Consider the following 21,869-nt stretch of genomic DNA (forward strand, 5'->3'; position numbering starts at 1 on the left):
CATATCAAGACTGACCTCGTTTGCATTCAAAACCTTTATAATGTACCCCGGTAATAAATGTGATAAATACAGTTTTTAAAATTTTAAATTCAAAATTGCTCGACGTCTCAAGCAAGTGTTTTGCCCAATAGCTAAACATGACAGTATTATAATTTCCTGATTAATAATAATCTATTTTTACTTAACACATTAGGCAAAATTGAAGATATACATTCTAGCTTAAGGCGCTCTTAAAAACAATATCAAAGAAAAAACGCTATTATAGAAAAACCAGTAAATATCATTTACCAAAAAAAGTCAAGACTATTTCTGTACTTTCAATAAGTCAAACCGCACTTACGGATCAAATAAAATCAAGTTATGACTCCACCACCATATACGTATCACTTGCAATCGCTCAGGTACTTGATTCAATAAATGCCAATTAAAAACCTAGCTGTTGGCTCCTTAATTGTTGCGATTAAATCGTCTGGATAAATTTAATAAAAACGTGGCATATAAAGAGTGATTAAAATAAGTATGCTTCGGTGAACCTCGCTCATTTCCAATAAAATATAATAATAATGGTTATATACAGCAATCACACAACCGTTATGGAAATATATTGTTGCTTTACTACCAAAAAAAAAAGCTCTTACAATATTCTCATTTAACCCTTCATATGAATATAAATGTAGGCCAGTGACGATTTTAATTTTATTAAGAAAAAAATCTTACAATTAAAAAAGAAACAAATTTCTATATTTATATGGACATAATAAAAATCTACACGCAAAATGCATTCAAATGAGTACAAACATGCCTAGTATTGGTTCAGCGGTTCTTATAACAGCTCTTTGAAATCTTCCAAAAAATGTCATCCCTGCTGATTACAGTACGCTTAAACTTAACAGGAAAAGCATTAATATTGAAGCGTCTATGCTTAAGCAGACCCAGCTATACATCTATGTGTGATTCAATAGTTTCGTAGCTTACGGTTTTCACTCAGATCGCCTTACTATGACCCTGAGTATGAGCACGTTTTGTTTTACTCCTACTGAATCATTTGATTAAGCTATCGATTCTACGCCTTCAAGCAGGTTCCCAAGCAACTTATATCTGGCTGGAAGCCCTCTTCTCCAATACTCAATCTTATACCCTTAGAGTTATATTTACAAAACTCTACACAAAGTGGTTATAGAGAAAGCAAATGTTAGGTCAAATACTTGAGAGCAGGTACTATGATACACCACCCCCGGGTCATAATCGTTATGTATCCATTAGGTTGCAGCGTATTTGACACTTTCTAAATCAACAGTCAGCGAAGACAAAATAGTTTCTAGTTGCTAAAAGAAGAGACATGCAACCTAACTACGAGATGAAGGGATTTATCGCATAGTATAAGGTTAGAGCTATTTTATATCGCACTGTTTCAAATTTGAGACTACAACTTTGCCGGTCACCATTTGCATCTAACGTACTACTAGAAGAAGGAAGTCTACCAAGACTTACGGAAAGCGCCATTGTGATGCATTGTGTTACCTCGGGAGCAACAGTGTTAAGCTGAAAGGATATATCTCCACTCTAAGGTCAGAGATATTCATTATTGACAAGCATTTTTCGACAAGTCGACGCTCTTTCAAGTTGATGATAAAATCTGCTCGTCACCACCATACAAATAAGGAGGAACTTTTAACTCTTTTCACAACACGTGCTAATAAATTGCGATATTTACACTATGAATCTTGAAGATGCTGGATTTTCGCAAATCATGATTGACTCAACTAGTAGTAGTAGTTCTATTGTTGTACATTGTAACGTATGACGTTTGCGGTGTTGCGTTACTTAGAAGCAGTGCTTAACATTACATTAAATGACAGATTGTCAGAAATGTCTACTGATAGAAGATAGGACAGCGATAAAGTGAAGTACCCAACAAACTTGACTTGTCATTGCACATATTTGCAGTCGCTATTCAAATTCAAATAGTGCATAACCATTGCTTTACTCTGCTTTATACTTGGTGATATGGGATACAAATCTCTTATGAGAAGCACGTTTTATCTTGACGTCTAATGATACATATCTTCGCATTGTATCGTCAAAAGCGCTTGGATTACTCGGGAGGACCTTTAGTAACGACTTTGGAGACATGTAAGCTGGCTTTGAAACACTATTTATCCGCAACGAAATAATGTATGGGTTGGCTTTTGTTCAGTATAGCGTTCTTTGTGATATCTTACACGTCTCATATTCTGTGATATGATCAAATCGGTAAATTCCTCGTGAATAAACAGTGAGGCGGCATATGTAACCAGAACATTCCTAGAGATCTGTGCTCAAGCAAGTAAATTACAACCTCAGATTTGCAAGGTTCTTTAATATTATCTACCTTCAAGTGAATATAACAGTGCGGCATGTAACAAGAACATTTGTGTCATCTAGGTGTAATCCCAACCACAGATGTTGTAAAGAGCTTTTACATCTTCAAGTAACATTTGCAGAGACGAACTCGTCTTCTTTTATCTGTTGAGCATAAAAAGTAACTTGTACTACAAGCTTTAGTGTGACGAGGCCATACTGCCAAGAAGGAATTCGCTTGCGGACCCGGGCCTGCGGACTTGTATACCAGTGATCTGTATTTCATCTATGAGATCATCTTCAACATATTTTGCAGAATGACATCAGTGATTTGAGGTCAAGCAGAAGTATAATTGTAGCGGAATTAGTACTTCCAATTAATAAGGAGGAGATAATACCGTCGGTGACTTTTACTTCAATTGAACTTTAACCTCGAGAGTAAAGACAATGTTCAATTCAGATATGTTTGAAGATACACATGTTCTACCTCGGATGTTTTAGGAAATTACTTCTTAAAGAGATATTTCTGGACATATTATTGCATCTACAAATATTTGAACTTCGGTATCCGAATTGGAAAAGTGCAGTCAGAGTTTGTGGACAGCTACAAGTGGATCTGTCTCAAGCAAGCGCACTTTTTACTCTAATATATTTCAGAAAAGATTCACGCATCGTTTGTAAGGTGGTTACATCTCAAGAATAAAATAAACCGCGATCAGTAATGTCTTTGCTCACATGTTTGCTTACATTTTCACAGAAAGCAAAAATGGAATCTAAAACGTTATACATTGTTGTATTACTTTCAATATTGAGCTTCTACAAGTGCGCTTCGGCTACTAGAGTAATCGCATCAGCTCCAGTAAATCCAATAGAAAAAGATGGTATACTATCAGTGCGATGTCAAGTTTGGGAGCTAGAAAACAGCCATGATGTGACTTTACTACGGACTATAAGTGGTACCGTACAAAGATTGTCTTTAGGAGAAGACGTCATGTCTAATGCTGGAGACCGCGTTTTCCTTGCTGTACGCCATATGGGAGACGGCTCTGTTGTGTATTTCTTATCTATTATGAATGTTGAGAGATCGGATGAGGGCAACTATACATGCAGTGTTCGAGGGACAGCTTTAGGTAATCAGATCGCTACTTCATCTATTCGTATGAACGTAACGTACTTTCCATCTGATTCCGATCCTGTTTGCGAGAGCATTCCTACCAGAGTAAATGTAGGAACTTCCATTACTCTTAACTGTAGCTCTGACGAAGGATTTCCGAGAGTTGCTTTAAAATGGAGCCAAGCTGGCGAGAAGGATTTACGATCATATAATGTTGTTAAAGATGGTAGAATACGCTCTACTTATAGTTTTCAAGTAAGTGAAAGTGATCAGAATTCTGTTTTTCTGTGTACTGTATCGAGTAAAGAGTTTCCAACTTTGAACAGGCAGTGTCACGTGGGTCCGCTAACGGTATTATCAAAATCAGGGCATATTATTCCGAATTTGACTCCTGAAAGAGTAGAAAGAGTAACTCCTACTCCACGAAGCAATGGTGGTGTGTCTTCACCAGGACTACATTATGATGTTTACGCAACTTTGTCACCTCCAAATTGTGATCAAGTATGTGCAGAAATAACCTCTCAATCAGCCTTTTATTGGATTGTGTCGTCAGCAGTGGGCTTCATATTCGCCATTTTATTTCTCATCATTGTTATTGTACTTTTGTTAAAATACTGTAGATTATCAAACCGAAGACATGCTACTTACATGGCAGCATTACCTTCCCCGAGTGAGAAGGTATACGCGGAACTGGACATCAGAAGATGCGACAATAAAGTTTATATGACTTTGGAAAAGAACGAAAACAATACAAGACAGAAGTACCTATTTCATAATGAAATGCCTGATCATTATCATTCGAGTCCCACACGTCCCAATCCGCAGTGAACCGGAATTATATAGCGTTTTGTGGATTAAATGTACTATAATTGTGATGTATTAGAAATTGAATGGACAAATGTTGCAGCGCGAGCGCGTGAGACCGGAAGTGTTTGTTAACATGTTGCAATGATGTTCAATTGACCATTTACCCACAATGCCCCTTGATTTAATCTGAAAAACGTCACGAAAGTTTTGCGTACGTGTATCACAGAATGTTTAATAGGCACGATATGTCACGTTTCGCAATCCTGACGCAACACACGTATCTACAGGGTGAGTCAAAAAAAGTGCAATAGAGAAAAGAATCCATTTTAAAATAAGAACCGAGTTGAAATTTTTAGGTTTGAAAACATTTTATATATGGTATATTCATCAGTGACCTAGTGTGAAAAAATTAAGGAATTAGCATTTACCGTTTTGTTTTTATGACACATTTTATAGCGCTACCCAATTTTAATGTTTGTCCAAGAGACATCTAAAATTTGAATGTGAGCCCACTCTGTGTAAGGTTGATTTGGAACAACTGCCATTTTCTTAACCTCATTGGCATTAAAATGAAATGGAGCATCGAAAGTGATATTGCCCTTGGTCTTGTTTAAGGAGAAGAAACATTATTTGTTGTTATTTTCATTTTACCTTTACTTTAAAGATGTTTATTCTCTATCAAAAACATACAAATTTGCAGGCGGTTTTTTCAAATGTCAAAATGAAATGCGAGAAAATTGAAATGGAGTGAATTACAAAATATCCAGTAAGTTGGACATATTGGGATTAAAAAACTGGAGTTGGAGTCGAGCAAGGACTGTTAGAAAGTTTGTTTGAACAGAAAAAAGAAATGAAAATAACGCAAAAATCAACCTTATTTCAGTTAAAGTCAGTTTCAGATCTGGTGCATTTATCGTGCACTGTGTGTTCTCATTCAAAATACATGGTACCTCGTGGACAAATAACGAAATTGGGTATCGCAACAAAAGGACTCATCAAAATTAAACGGTAGTTGCGATTCACTTCATATTTTCACAGAAGGTAGCCATTGAGTGTAGCATTTATAGAAACTTTCAATATTGGGAAAGTTCGATTTGGTTTTCACATATATATCGATTCTTTGCTCTATTGCAGTTTTTTTGACTCACCCTGTAGTACACGCAACTCATGATTCTGCCCTGTAATTAGTTGTACTGTTCGTGACGTACTTATAGGCTAAATCAAGAAGCATTGTTGGATATTATAATAGGCAAATAGTCAATCATGTCTCACTATAATTCGAGACCGAATTAAAAAGACTATAATTATACTTATGACGTCCTGTCAACCAAGCCAATAATGCTGTACTGCGCAGGTCAGCAACCAACCACGCCGCGCCTTTGCATTGACGTCAGACGCAAACTAGTCTTTTGAATTCGGTCTCGAATTATAATACATTCAATTTCCTTATCATGAGCATTTTGTATTTATGTATATAGGCTAAATAATAGTAAGTTATGTGTCTGTGAAAGTTATGGCTAAAAGTTACAAGTTTACAATTCATATATGCAGCAGCCATTTTGTGGCCTCCATCATTAATTTATGAAGAGGTCAAAGTTCATTTGCTGGTACAGATGATATTTTTTGATTATATACGCATTAATGCTTTTCTCTCCTCTATTAAGGTTGGAATGGTCCAAAATGGTGTCGTTGGTATATAAACTATACTGAAACTATTATACGACGTACAGTTACATGACTCGCAAACATGCATATCTACCAGCTTCTACCGAGGCATCATTGAACACAGTTTTCCGCACACAGTGATTTTGATATTTAATTATATTTAAATCGGAATAGCAAAGTAGGGTACCATCCTTGCAAAATTGTTATTGTATAAAATGTTGAAATGTCTCTCAGCTTGGCTCCGATTCATATCTTATTATGATGTATACTTATTTCAATTATTCACAACGAAAAGGTTTGTAAAACTATTGTAAAACTATTGATCAAACCAAAGGTTCGATAACGTGATAATGGACAAAGCTGTTTCATTTGGTACCGGTAAGGTGCGCTTCAGACTCCGTATTGTACGTACAATATTGTATGTACAATATTTTTCGTGACGTCAAAAAGTATTGCACGTCCAATAAATATACGTGCCACGACGAGTTGAATCAGATTAAATAACGCGCTATATAATATAAAACCCTGACGGTTCATTGTTTGCTAAATCCAAGCGAGGTCACCCGAAAATCTATGCAAGAGAAATTTCTACTGCTGCTGATGAAAAATCCTAGAGTGCGTTTGGAGGTTTTTCTGCACTTTACCAGTAGGCCTAATAAATTCATTAAAAAATAAAAATAAAATAAACATTTAGAGGGAATGTTTTTACTCACTGCTCATCTGATCCACTTTCCCAGGAAACTAAATACCGATACTCCTTAGTTTTATCCCTGACTTTCCAGACATAATTATGAGTAAACATCAAATTTAATGTTTACAAAACAATCAAATATATATACATTCGTTTGCATTTTGTACATTAATATTAATAATGTACACACACTAAAAAAGGGGGCCTAAGAGCATGTCTATCTTTAATCATATACTAATTCCGCCATGCCCAAACATGAAATCGTGTAAAAACAGACCACTTGTAAATTAGAACCCCAAATTTCAATCAAAAATAAAAACAACTGTGTTGTCAAATACACTAGGCCTATACATTGTATTACAGGAATTTAATAGATGGTGCATTTTAATAAATAAATAGATTAACACGGATAACGGACGAGAAATATTTGGCAATACCGGATTTACCACAGAGCCAGTGGATAAAGAAATTAATTAAAATTAAAACACATTAAATGAGAAAATGAAAGCAAGGACATTTGGTGAAATATTGTTTTAGAATGCGAAGGAGTCCTAAATGTTACCCAGGCCCAGGACACTGATTAATGTAAATTCGACCCATAGTTATTTTGTCTACTTTTGCCAGCATTCAACCTGTTCAATGTAATTTATGCCTATTTTCAATAAAATTCCGAAATCTGACGTACGGTAGGCCTATCAACGTTGTATCGTGCACAAATTATGATTCGAGACTATTTCATTTGACACGGTTGTATGGATTTCAAAAGATCGTCCTATAATAGATATCGAATAGAGAATTACAGCAGGAGGCTTTGAGGATGCCGTAATCCTCTTGATAATCAACCAATCAGAGAGACATATTTCAGAAATATGTTCGTATAGTTGAAACTCTTTCAATATTTTAAGTAATCGCGTTTCACATTTAGCAGCACTTTGGCTTGCAATAAAGCCACGAAGGGACGGTAATGCTAATATACGATTTCAGTCAAATATTGGTACAAATATACGATTTCGGTCAACTATTTGGCTATTCTTTGCCCAAAATTATGAAATGTTTATTAGTAACAACTCTTAGGAGGGTTTTCGAGTAATTTTAACGAAATAATGAGGTAAAATAAAAGAAAGCCCACTTACAATTTTGGACGCTTAACTGTGGTGTTCTAGGGAATTAAAATATCACAATTAACATGTTTAATTCAAAATCGTTGTCCTACAAGCACATGTTAAATGGCTCGATTCACATTAGGTATAAGCTGGGACATTGTCAGATTGTGTAGACATTACAAATACAAACAATAAGGTTGAAAAAAAAACCCATTTAAAAATGATTTTAAAAGATCGTCTATTTTGTAGCTTACACTGATTAGACCAAATATCTGCCTCTGACGAAAAAAAAAAAAAATGTTTTCCATGCTGATTTGTTTTTGTAACGAGTATATCATATCAAAAAGAAAGAAATAAAGGCGGATATAACTTTTTAAAATCTCAACGCATTACTAATAAGAGGCCTATAATTAATGAAAAAGTATAGAAGGCGTTGCATCCGGGTCTACAGGCCTACAAATAATACTTAAGAAACTGAATAAATCAATATATGACTAAATATAAATGAATCTCTAAATCAATTAATCAATCAGTAATCAATCAATCAATAAATAAATAAATAAACAAATAGGCCTAAATAAATAAATCTATAAATAAATAAATAAATAAATAAATAAATAAATAAATAAATAAATAAATAAATAAGAACTGAATGTGCCATTTATATTATTATTACAATTTTAATATTTTTTTATATTAATATCAGTATTAATATTATTAACTTTCAAGGTGCCCATTGATTATATAATAATTCAAGTACAGTTGAATACAAGAAGACATAAAAGATTCCGTGCACGAACACTGCACTAAATTTACCACTCTTAGAAATTTGGCAACTCCGTATCAATTAAGCAACTAATGATTGTGGCAAAATATATATTTTCCCGGTACATACTTTTTATTGTACGTGCAATACTTTCTGACGTCACGAAAAATATTGTACATACAATATTGTACGTACAATGCGGAGTCTGAAGCGCACTTTAGATGTGTGTTATGTTATAGACATGAAAAATGCTATTTTGGTTAACTTCCGGTTTCTTATAAATGTAAGATCAGCTTTAATGGCTTCTTCGATCTTTTGGTTTATTCTCTTATATTCATACCATCAGAACTGTAACATTTGGAGGAAATAATAAAACTGTTTATTCTGCTACTGCATTACTGGTCAAACCCTTGCCCTATGGTCTGATGGGCTCATTACGGGTTGCGATAACGGACAATTGGACATGGTGCTTTTGAAATGAACGCGTTGCTTCGCAATAAGTCCATATTATGGCAAAAATAATGCATTGCTTTTGGAATCCTAAGTTGACGCGTTGATTTCGAAACTAACACCATGTCAAAAGCTCTATTCCTATTGGATATCTTAACAACGCGATGCTTTCTTGAAAATAACGGATTGTCGCAATACGTAATGACCCCAATGGCTTGCGATAGTCATATGTCTATCTAGAACAAGTTAAAGCATTCCTGTTTGATATGTTGACCTATTTTTGCACACTTGTCTTTTTTACCAGAGGCAGTGGATTTTTTTTCCATTTCGTGCAATCAATCCTTTTTGTTTAAAAAATCTCATGGCTCACTTGATAACAAGAGATTTGAAATTTAGACTTTGACAACATTTACAAATGTATCAATATTTGGATCATCTATTGTAAATAAAAAGATGATTTACCTCGTAGCTATTTGTTCACAGCTTTCACAATATTTTGTTGACATACTTTATCCACAAACTATATGGTGCTCCGAGTAGTGATTTAGACGTATAAAATATACGTCCGTGACTCCATTTTTCAATTTCCTGTATGACATTTTTAAATACCTTAATTGGAAAATTAAATTCTAAGAAATACGTGTCTTTTTTTTTGTCAGTCAACATATAACATCCCATGGCACAGTTGAAGTTGTTGTTGATTTTATATAGAGCTTAAATTAAGGATTGTTTTTGAATTTTGCTTGGCAAAACCAACATTTTATTTCACTGACTAATATTTCGTCCATTACATCGAAGGACTTCTTCAGAACTGGTCATCCGATCCACTTTCCCATGAGACTGGTGCCCGGTTGTTAGCCATTATTTCTGCCTTCAAAAGTGGATCATAATTATACGTAACCTTTAAGGGAGTTACCTCTTTTTAAGAAAGATAAGTGCGCGCCCTCCTCTCTTAAGGGTCTTGGTCTTTCTCATCCTAATTTCCTTGTCTTCTCTAAGGTATTAAATGACTCTAAAACTTATTACGATTCTTAATGCGACAAAAACAACGCATGTAGCATCATAAAAAAAAATTGCTGGGTATTATTTTGTAAACCTATTTAGGATAAAAAGGACACAAAGGAACATGTGTATTGGTTCAATATCTCAGAATGGTCTTTTTTCAGTTGAAATCCATACACTCCCTATGAAAGACACGAACTTATAATCTCCCACACGTACAGGAGTTGTGAATTTCAAATGGAGTTACCTGAATGGGTGACCCATTTGAAATCTACACCCCCTATGTGGGAGATTAAGGTCATGTCTTCCATAGACGGTGTATAGATTTTAACTGAAACCCGAACTGAACATGCTGAAGTAGCCCAATGTTTAGTTAATCTGTATTATTTTCAATGTTATGCTGCAATATCACAAAAGTGCACATGTCAAAATGTATATTTATAATACTAGATGATGATATTTTACACAGTTCTGCATAATAAGTATGATAATTTGAGTTTAAAAAGAACAATACTTGTACATAACTGCTAATTTATTTGTCAATAAAACACAAAAGAAGTTACATGTAACTTGCATTTTGTTTCATGTTGTTCACTGGACTAATTTGTCTATTCCATTTGAAACTCACATTCCCCCGTGGAAGATTTAGCTAAAGTCATTCACAGAGGGAGTATGTGCTTCAAATAGAATAAACAATTGGGTAGCTTCCATTTGGAATGATCACTCCAGTTGTGGAAGATGAGGTAAAGCCATATACAGGGGGAGTAGGGGTTTCAAAATAATTAGGCATAACCCCAAACAATTCTATTTGAAAAACATACTCCTCCTGTTATCACAATTCCTTGGTATTACATCACTTAATTGCACAGAAAAAAGAAAGAACAAAGCAAATATAAGGACATGCATTTATTATTTAGATTTCAAATGCACATTATAGGATCATGGGTCCATTCCACTAAATTTTACGAAGCTTCGTAAGTCGCGAAATCGTTCGTAACTTACGACGAGTCGTAAGTTCTATTTCACTAAACTTACTTACGAACTACCCCCTTCGTAAGAAATAGGGATTTACTACATGGACCCATAAAGTTACGTTGGGTATTCGTAACTTTACGAATGGTGAATTATAATTCAATTCAAATAGTTTTCTTCTTATAAAACACTATACAGTTTGCCTCATCACAGGCTCAAAATCTCACATTGCACTCAACATATAACGCACTGGCGCGTAAATAAAGCACATTCTTCTTGGGGCAATCACCGTACTGGCACGTCAGATTTGATCACAATGCAGTTTTACCACTCACGGGTTAGCTACTCACTACGGGTGTCACATGGTACAGCCACTGATTTGTGACTAGGGCATCCTCGTTTATTTATTCATAGTCATGATATTCTTGTCCCGTTAAACTACATAATTATACGTTGATGATCTCAGCATTTGTTGTGCCATTTAAACGCATTTTTTGCTAATATTATATCCAGGTTTGTTAAAATAGATTGATCCTGGAGTTTTAACCCCCTGAGCACTACCTGTCGATCTAACATTGCCCCTGATTGGTCAGTTACATGACATTTTCACTTTAATCACCAATCAGAATGGAGCTTTGCAAATAATTCACCCCTTTGCATGGTGAAATTATTCTAACAATATTGCTGATTGGGCCAATTGATAATGAAAACTTCTTTTTGGCCAATCGGCAGGTAGTTCTCATGGGGGAAAGGTTTGGAGGGCTTCGCCCGTCGCCAGAAATAGAGAGCAAAATTATATTATCATTAATTATATTATTAATCTCCTCCTCGCTGCCCAATATATCTACACATAGTGCGGAGTTGATGATATTTTTGATGAAAAAAGTATCACCCAAATTCGAGTGAGGATGAGATGAGTTGGGCATGGATTTGTGGGCTCTTGTCGTTTACTCAGATCATTTGCTCTTTAGTTTAAAAACATTATTATCTTCATCAATATACGAGAGGCAATTCGGATCAGTATGCACAAGGAAGAAAGCCCAGTTTTAGACACAGGAAGAACCCAATGAAACCAATTTATTTCACCTTGCATTTCATACTTTTACTATTAGTACACAAATCAATACAATTTCGTCAACAGTTATTGAGTAATTTGGATAGCGCCATCTATTTCAAAATGATCACACATGCTGCGGAATAAGATTGAAACTCAGTTGAGAATTCGCTTTCGCCATTGTTTGCACATTTCAACAACAGAGCATGTATACAATCATAATGGCTATGCTAGAACATGTTGAATAGATTCAGCAACGGGATTTGTAATGTTAGGTTATTTTGTGCAATGTATGTTTTTACTGTCTTCCTTTACCCATTTTAGCGCTTCCGTTTTGCAATGTTCATTTCGTGGTCCATAACTTCACTCGCTGGGACCTCGGAGCACAATCGTGCCGATTTTATTATCCCCTATAATAAAACGTTGTATATATTAATATGCCGGCAATGTGTGTCTTGTGACTTCGTAACATTTTGTCAAAATTACTTCCTATGGTTTGAGCTACGTGGTATACTCGGTATTCATTTATTTCAATGCATTATTTATTTTCTTCAACGCGTTGTAACAAGTTACCATCGTGTTATGGACCTCAAGCAAAACACACTTAACAACAACACATCCCAAACAACAAGAACTCCAACAAACAAACAAAAACAAAGTTCAGAAATGAAGAAGAAAATAAATAAAACTACTAATATTAAGTTAACCCAGTAGGTGCAAAATGCACACAAAGACTATAATACTAAGGATGAAGTAAAATTGAAAACGAAAACTATTACTTGGATTTCGACAAATCGGCGCCTCAATCTCCTGCCGCCAATTTTTAAAACCTCAAATCCGATTGACAATATCCTAGATAGTGGATAACCATTTCATGAAGATACAAAACCATATGAAGAGCCGAAATCTCTAGAATCAAGTAAAACGAGATTAAACGAGATTATGGTTTTAACTCTCCGTACTGTTCCCCTTGCCGCGGTATCATTACCAATATCATTACTATCATTAGAATTGAATATCTCATTCTGATCAATTACTATTGGTTTGCCCTAATTGGGTTATTAAACGCATGAATGGTTTCCTTTTTCTGTCTATGAAATAGATAAATGACTAACTTGCATTTTTTTGTAAGTTTGATCAGTACTTGTATTCAAATTGTACAAAGCCATTCATCATAGTAATTTTTCGAGCTATAAGACATGTATTTCTCGCAGAATTCCTATATAGACGAATTTTCCAGCATTACATAGTTTATAAATTATAAAATGACGGTTGCACCGAACAAACACACAAACAAACACACAGGAAAAAATACCAATGTATCTCTTAAGCAGTCTAAATATTCGTTCATCTCTTCTTCCTTTACGATATGAATAACAAAATTGATAAATGCATTCATCAAATTTGAGGATAATGTAAATTTAAGGGTAGGTTTTTACGACGGGAGTTTTTCTAGCGTGTTCGCCGTATGGCAAGTTTGGAACTGTCAAGCTTTCTTCAGGAGTTGCTCTGACTTCTTTAGGACAATAAAACCCTATTAATGAGACACGTAGGCTGCTCCTTACCTACTGGTGGCTCTGAAAAGAGCCGTTCACTGGAGACCGCCACTTGTCAACAGAGAACAAGCATACCTTGCCTATCTATTATTGTGGAAGTTTTGGTGGCCCTGAAAAGAGCCGTTCATTGGAGGTCGCCCCTTTTCAACAGAGAAAAGTTACCACAATCATGGTAAATCTTTGGAAACCCGGTCAATACACGCGACTATCAACGCGTTGGCTCGGGTTCGATTCCTTGCAGATTTTCTTGACATATTGCTATACACTATGATACTTCTACTGTGATTACATTTATGCCATCATCATCACCACATGACCACCACCAATACTGATTACGCCTTCAGCTACTACCACTTCTACTCCTAACAAGTTCTGTACGAACAAATCAAAATGTTACAACATGTAGTCGTTCTTTTGTGATGTGTATTGTTGTTTTCTCCGGTCGATGACCCTCTAAATTACCAGACTTGCCGTCTTAATTACCGACACGTCTTAAACTCATTTATTCACGCGTCGTTCTTTTGAATATTACGAACGTTAATTTGACATTCTAAAGTATTTAATCATGATCACGGCCAACTACGAATCTTCATCGGTTATTGTGTTGAAAAAGACAGCGGAATACCAATGAGGCTCTTTGAAAGAACTAACAAAAGTTATATTGTGGCCCTATAGATAATGTAACATTTCTCAAAATACAACATAAAGATAACTATAATAAACTATGGAGTTAGAACATAAAAGCTTAAGGGTATACGAGGTATTGTTGGTCGAAGTAGCCAAAAAAAAATCGATTTTCATTATCTGAATCAATATATTATTGAAAAATAACACTTTGGTGCTTTGCAAAAGTTCATTCTACAAATCATATACGTTGAAAACTTGCTTAATTTATTGTTGTTAATGAGAACTTACTTCAATTGTGTAATCCGAGTTGAATGTAACAAAACGCAGTCTTTCCACACTCTGCAACACCTACGTACGTAATAAGCAGACTTCCGTAAACCTTAAAAGATAGTAAGTACTATACGAATTGTATTTCCTTACAGAGAGTACATGGCTTAAGCCTTAGCACTTGGTTTAAACGGGGTAAGGCAACTTTCAAGTTTGACCAAAACGGTTAGGTGGCATTACATTCTGATTCTGTGAAAGTAAGTACACGAACTGAAAACTATTAAACTCCTTAGAGCATAAGAATGAGGAAGACCAGGAAGAAGACGAAGGAGAATAATTTTAGAAGACAGAAAGCAAGAGGGAAAACTATTCAGAATGTGTCATTATTACGCTTAGAAAATACTTATTTACATAATGTAGAACTGAAACGTGTCTTTTGTTAAGCATTATAAATATTATCCTTTGTAACATTCAATTTAATTAACAATTTCATTACCATCTTTAAGGTATATACAAATAAAAAGCCATTGGTTAACTACCTTAAATACAAACTGTTAAACATTCATGATATTCAAAAGAACGACGCGTGAGTAGCAAGTGTTTAAGACGTGTCGGTAATTAAGACGACAAGGTACTGGTAATCAGAGGGTCAAAGACCTGCAAAAACAACAACACACACATAACGTGAGAACGATTATATTTTATGTAACATTTTACTTTTCAGAAGTAGCTATACAATATAGGAATAATATGTAGTATTATTATCAGAAGAAGAAGTAACAGCAGTAGACTGAGTATATTAGGTGTATTTGTGCAATAGGGCATTACCCTGTCTAAATATCTAAAACTTATTTTGATTGAATTAATTTGACGCTGGTATTTTAAGATTTGGTAACAATTGACGTTTTGAAAACCATTTCATATACTATAATAGTCACAACATTCTGTAACTATTAATTATAGTAAAAAAATGGGTTTCAACTACTAGTTTTGAATTACCTACAGCCAAGTATATAATGGCAAAATGGTTAATATTCTTATTTGTTCACGCTATTTCAGTCAATGCCATCATTGCCATGTGATCACTCACCTGATCATTCAGATCAAATTTGAATAATGGTCAAAACAACAATACACTATTACTGTGAATTTTAAGGTTTGTGATACACAGCCTCACCTATTGTCAAGGAATATATAACCTGGAAGCAGCACTAGATAGTTAACAGTTTTCTTATTGTTATTAGAATCAAAATATTGCGCTGACATCGTTTTGGGGAGTTAGTGTTGAATAATAGAGAAGGCGTAGTAATGTTGATTCATTTTAGTTCGATGTACTTTAAAGTGAATATATGCTATCTACTGAAGATAAATCATATTGAATTGTGTGAATGCTGCTATCTACTGAAGATAGTTCATATTAAGCTATATAAATGCGGCTATCTACTGAAGATAGCTCATATTAAATTGTGTGAATGCTGCTACTACTGATGAAAGCTCATATTGAATTGTGTGAATGCTGCTACTACTGATGAAAGCTCATATTGAATTGTGTGAATGCTGCTACTACTGATGAAAGCTCATATTGAATTGTGTGAATGCTGCTATCTACTGAAGATAGCTCATATTGAATTGTGTGAATGCTGCTATCTACTGATGATAGCTCATATTTAATTGTGTGAATGATGATATCTACTGAAGATAGATCATATCAAATTGTGTGGATGCTGCTATCTACTAAAGATAGCTCATATTAAATTGTGTGAATGTTGCTATCTACTGAAGATAGCTCATATTAAATTGTGTGAATGCTGCTACTACTGATGAAAGCTCATATTGAATTGTGTGAATGCTGCTACTACTGATGAAAGCTCATATTGAATTGTGTGAATGCTGCTACTACTGATGAAAGCTCATATTGAATTGTGTGAATGCTGCTATCTACTGAAGATAGCTCATATTGAATTGTGTGAATGCTGCTATCTACTGATGATAGCTCATATTTAATTGTGTGAATGATGATATCTACTGAAGATAGATCATATCAAATTGTGTGGATGCTGCTATCTACTAAAGATAGCTCATATTAAAGTGTGTGAATGTTGCTATCTACTGAAGATAGCTGGTATTGAATGGTGTGAAGACTGGTATCTACTGATGAAAGCTCATTTTGAATTGTGTGAATACTGCTATCTACTGAAGATAGCTCATATTGAATTGTGTGAATGCTGCTATCTACTGAAAATAGGTCATATTAAATTGTGTGAATGTTGCTATTTACTGAAGACAGCTCATGTTAAATTGTGTGAATGCTGCTATCTACTGAAGATAGGTCATATTAAATTGTGTAGATGCTGCTATCTACTGAAGATAGCTCATATCTAAGTGTGTGAATGCTGCTGTCTACTGACGATAGTTCATATTAAGTTGTATAGATGCTGCTATCTACTGAAGATGGCTCGTATTGAATGGTGTGAAGACTGGTATCTACTGATGAAAGCTCATTTTGAATTGTGTGAATACTGCTATCTACTGAAGATAGCTCATATTGAATTGTGTGAATGCTGCTATCTACTGAAGATAACTCATATTGAATTGTGTGAATGCTGCTATCTACTGAAGATAGCTCATGTTAAATTGTGTGAATGCTGCTATCTACTGAAGATAGGTCATATTAAATTGTGTGGATGCTGCTATCTGCTGAAGATAGCTCATATCTAATTGTGTGAATGCTGCTGTCTAATGACGATAGTTCATATTAAGTTGTATAGATGCTGCTATCTACTGAAGATAGCTCATATTGAATTGTGTGAATGCTGCTATCTACTGAAGATAATTCATATTGAATTATGTGAATGCTGCTATCTACTGAAGATAGCTCAGTTTAATTGTGTGAATGCTGATATCTACTGAAGATAGATTATATCAAATTGTGTGGATGCTGCTATCTACTAAAGATAGCTCATATTTAATTGTGTGAATGCTGCTATCTACTGATGAAAGCCCATATTGAATTGTGTGAATGTTGCTATCTACTGAAGATAGCTCATCTTAAATTGTGTGAATGTTGCTATCTACTGAAGATAGCTCGTATTGAATGGTGTGAAGACTGGTATCTACTGATGAAAGCTCATATTGAATTGTGTGAATGCTGCTATCTACTGAAGATAGCTCATATTGAATTGTGTGAATGCTGCTATCTACTGAAGATAGGTCATATTAAATTGTGTGGATGCTGCTATCTACTGAAGATAGCTCATATTGCATTGTGTGAATGCTGCTATCTACTGAAGATAACTCATATTGAATTGTGTGAATGCTGCTATCTACTGAAGATAGCTCATGTTAAATTGTGTGAATGCTACTATCTACTGAAGATAACTCATATTGAATTGTGTGAATGCTGCTATCAACTGAAGATAGCTCATATCTAATTGTGTGAATGCTGCTGTCTACTGACGATAGTTCATATTAAGTTGTATAGATGCTGCTATCTACTGAAGATGGCTCATATTGAATTGTGTGAATGCTGCTATCTATTGAAGATAGCTCATATTGAATTGTGTGAATGCTGCTATCTACTGAAGATAGCTTATATTGAATTGTGTGAATGATGCTATCTACTGAAGATAACTCATATTGAATTGTGTGAGTGCTGCTATCTACTGAAGATAGCTAAGGTTAAGTTGTGTGAATGCTACTATCTACTGAAGATAGATCATATCAAATTGTGTGGATGCTGCTATCTACTAAAGATAGCTCACATTTAATTGTGTGAATGCTACTATCTACTGATGAAAGCTCATATTGAATTGTGTGAATGTTGCTATCTACTGAAGATAGCTCGTATTGAATGGTGTGAATGTTGCTATCTACTGAAGATAGCTCGTATTGAATGGTGTGAAGACTGGTACCTACTGATGAAAGCTCATATTGAATTGTGTGAATGCTGCTATCTACTGAAGATAGGTCATATTAAATTGTGTGAATGTTGCTATCTACTGAAGATAGCTCATATTGAATTGTGTGAATGCTGCTATCTACTGAAGATAACTCATATCTAATTGTGTGAATGCTGCTGTCTAATGTGAGTTTGGTTGCCGATCCATGCTCGTCCTCGCAGGTTTTTCTCCGGGTACTCCGGTTTTCCTCCTGCATCTAAAATCGGACTTCTTTCCATATCCCTCATGTCCCGTCATATCCGGATGGCATCCCTTGAATTTAGTCGCCTCTGAGCACTATTGGGATTAGCCTGGCTTTGGCCGAATGTTATAAATAAATAAAAAAATAAATAAATAATGACGATAGTTCATATTAAGTTGTATAGATGCTGCTATCTACTGAAGATAGCTCATATTGAATTGTGTGAATGCTGCTATCTACTGAAGATAATTCATATTGAATTATGTGAATGCTGCTATCTACTGAAGATAGCTCATTTTAATTGTGTGAATGCTGATATCTACTGAAGATAGATTATATCAAATTGTGTGGATGCTGCTATCTACTAAAGATAGCTCATATTTAATTGTGTGAATGCTGCTATCTACTGATGAAAGCTCATATTGAATTGTATGAATGTTGCTATCTACTGAAGATAGCTCATCTTAAATTGTGTGAATGTTGCTATCTACTGAAGATAGCTCGTATTGAATGGTGTGAAGACTGGTATCTACTGATGATAGCTCATATTGAATTGTGTGAATGCTGCTATCTACTGAAGATAGCTCATATTGAATTGTGTGAATGCTGCTATCTACTGAAGATAGGTCATATTAAATTGTGTGGATGCTGCTATCTACTGAAGATAGCTCATATTGCATTGTGTGAATGCTGCTATCTACTGAAGATAACTCATATTGAATTGTGTGAATGCTGCTATCTACTGAAGATAGCTCATGTTAAATTGTGTGAATGCTACTATCTACTGAAGATAACTCATATTGAATTGTGTGAATGCTGCTATCAACTGAAGATAGCTCATATTAAATTGTGTGAATGTTGCTATCTACTGAAGATAGCTCGTATTGAATGGTGTGAAGACTGATATCTACTGATGAAAGCTCATATTGAATTGTGTGAATGCTGCTATCTACTGAAGATAGGTCATATTAAATTGTGTGGATGCTGCTATCTACTGAAGATAGCTCATATCTAATTGTGTGAATGCTGCTGTCTACTGACGATAGTTCATATTAAGTTGTATAGATGCTGATATCTACTGAAGATGGCTCATATTGAATTGTGTGAATGCTGCTATCTATTGAAGATAGCTCATATTGAATTGTGTGAATGCTGCTATCTACTGAAGATAGCTTATATTGAATTGTGTGAATGATGCTATCTACTGAAGATAACTCATATTGAATTGTGTGAATGCTGTTATCTACTGAAGATAGGTCATATTAAATTGTGTGAATGTTGCTATTTACTGAAGACAGCTCATGTTAAATTGTGTGAATGCTGCTATCTACTGAAGATAGCTCATGTTAAATTGTGTGAATGCTGCTATCTACTGAAGATAGGTCATATTAAATTGTGTGGATGCTGCTATCTGCTGAAGATAGCTCATATCTAATTGTGTGAATGCTGCTGTCTAATGACGATAGTTCATATTAAGTTGTATAGATGATGCTATCTACTGAAGATAGCTCATATTGAATTGTGTGAATGCTGCTATCTACTGAAGATAATTCATATTGAATTATGTGAATGCTGCTATCTACTGAAGATAGCTCAGTTTAATTGTGTGAATGCTGATATCTACTGAAGATAGATTATATCAAATTGTGTGGATGCTGCTATCTACTAAAGATAGCTCATATTTAATTGTGTGAATGCTGCTATCTACTGATGAAAGCCCATATTGAATTGTGTGAATGTTGCTATCTACTGAAGATAGCTCATCTTAAATTGTGTGAATGTTGCTATCTACTGAAGATAGCTCGTATTGAATGGTGTGAAGACTGGTATCTACTGATGAAAGCTCATATTGAATTGTGTGAATGCTGCTATCTACTGAAGATAGCTCATATTGAATTGTGTGAATGCTGCTATCTACTGAAGATAGGTCATGTTAAATTGTGTGGATGCTGCTATCTACTGAAGATAGCTCATATTGCATTGTGTGAATGCTGCTATCTACTGAAGATAACTCATATTGAATTGTGTGAATGCTGCTATCTACTGAAGATATCTCATGTTAAATTGTGTGAATGCTACTATCTACTGAAGATAACTCATATTGAATTGTGTGAATGCTGCTATCAACTGAAGATAGCTCATATCTAATTGTGTGAATGCTGCTGTCTACTGACGATAGTTCATATTAAGTTGTATAGATGCTGCTATCTACTGAAGATGGCTCATATTGAATTGTGTGAATGCTGCTATCTATTGAAGATAGCTCATATTGAATTGTGTGAATGCTGCTATCTACTGAAGATAGCTTATATTGAATTGTGTGAATGATGCTATCTACTGAAGATAACTCATATTGAATTGTGTGAATGCTGCTATCTACTGAAGATAGCTCATGTTAAGTTGTGTGAATGCTACTATCTACTGAAGATAGATCATATCAAATTGTGTGGATGCTGCTATCTACTAAAGATAGCTCACATTTAATTGTGTGAATGCTACTATCTACTAATGAAAGCTCATATTGAATTGTGTGAATGTTGCTATCTACTGAAGATAGCTCGTATTGAATGGTGTGAATGTTGCTATCTACTGAAGATAGCTCGTATTGAATGGTGTGAAGACTGGTACCTACTGATGAAAGCTCATATTGAATTGTGTGAATGCTGCTATCTACTGAAGATAGGTCATATTAAATTGTGTGAATGTTGCTATCTACTGTTGAATTGTGTGAATGCTGCTATCTACTGAAGATAACTCATATCTAATTGTGTGAATGCTGCTGTCTAATGTGAGTTTGGTTGCCGATCCATGCTCGTCCTCGCAGGTTTTTCTCCGGGTACTCCGGTTTTCCTCCTGCATCTAAAATCGGACTTCTTTCCATATCCCTCATGTCCCGTCATATCCGGATGGCATCCCTTGAATTTAGTCGCCTCTGAGCACTATTGGGATTAGCCTGGCTTTGGCCGAATGTTATAAATAAATAAATAAATAAATAAATAATGACGATAGTTCATATTAAGTTGTATAGATGCTGCTATCTACTGAAGATAGCTCATATTGAATTGTGTGAATGCTGCTATCTACTGAAGATAATTCATATTGAATTATGTGAATGCTGCTATCTACTAAAGATAGCTCATATTTAATTGTGTGAATGCTGCTATCTACTGATGAAAGCTCATATTGAATTGTGTGAATGTTGCTATCTACTGAAGATAGCTCATCTTAAATTATGTGTGAATGTTGCTATCTACTGAAGATAGCTCGTATTGAATGGTGTGAAGACTGGTATCTACTGATGATAGCTCATATTGA

The 21,869-nt window shown here is 34.9% G+C and overlaps 1 protein-coding gene across 1 annotated transcript; it reads left to right on the forward strand.

The window, feature by feature from the left end:
- Positions 1–3,106: 3,106 nt before the first annotated feature.
- LOC140167470 (uncharacterized) lies at positions 3,107–4,478 on the forward strand. Its single transcript, XM_072190777.1, has one exon. The coding sequence runs from the start codon at positions 3,107–3,109 to the stop codon at positions 4,280–4,282; it is 1,176 nt and encodes a 391-aa protein (XP_072046878.1). The 3' UTR covers positions 4,283–4,478.
- The last annotated feature ends 17,391 nt before the right edge of the window (positions 4,479–21,869 follow it).

This window comes from Amphiura filiformis, chromosome 13 (genome assembly GCF_039555335.1).
Source record: "Amphiura filiformis chromosome 13, Afil_fr2py, whole genome shotgun sequence".
NCBI lineage: Eukaryota > Metazoa > Echinodermata > Ophiuroidea > Amphilepidida > Amphiuridae > Amphiura > Amphiura filiformis.

Coding starts and splice junctions, on each gene's coding strand:
- LOC140167470 (XM_072190777.1), top strand. CDS start 3,107: ATGGAATCTAAAACGTTATACATTGTTGTATTACTTTCAATATTGAGC.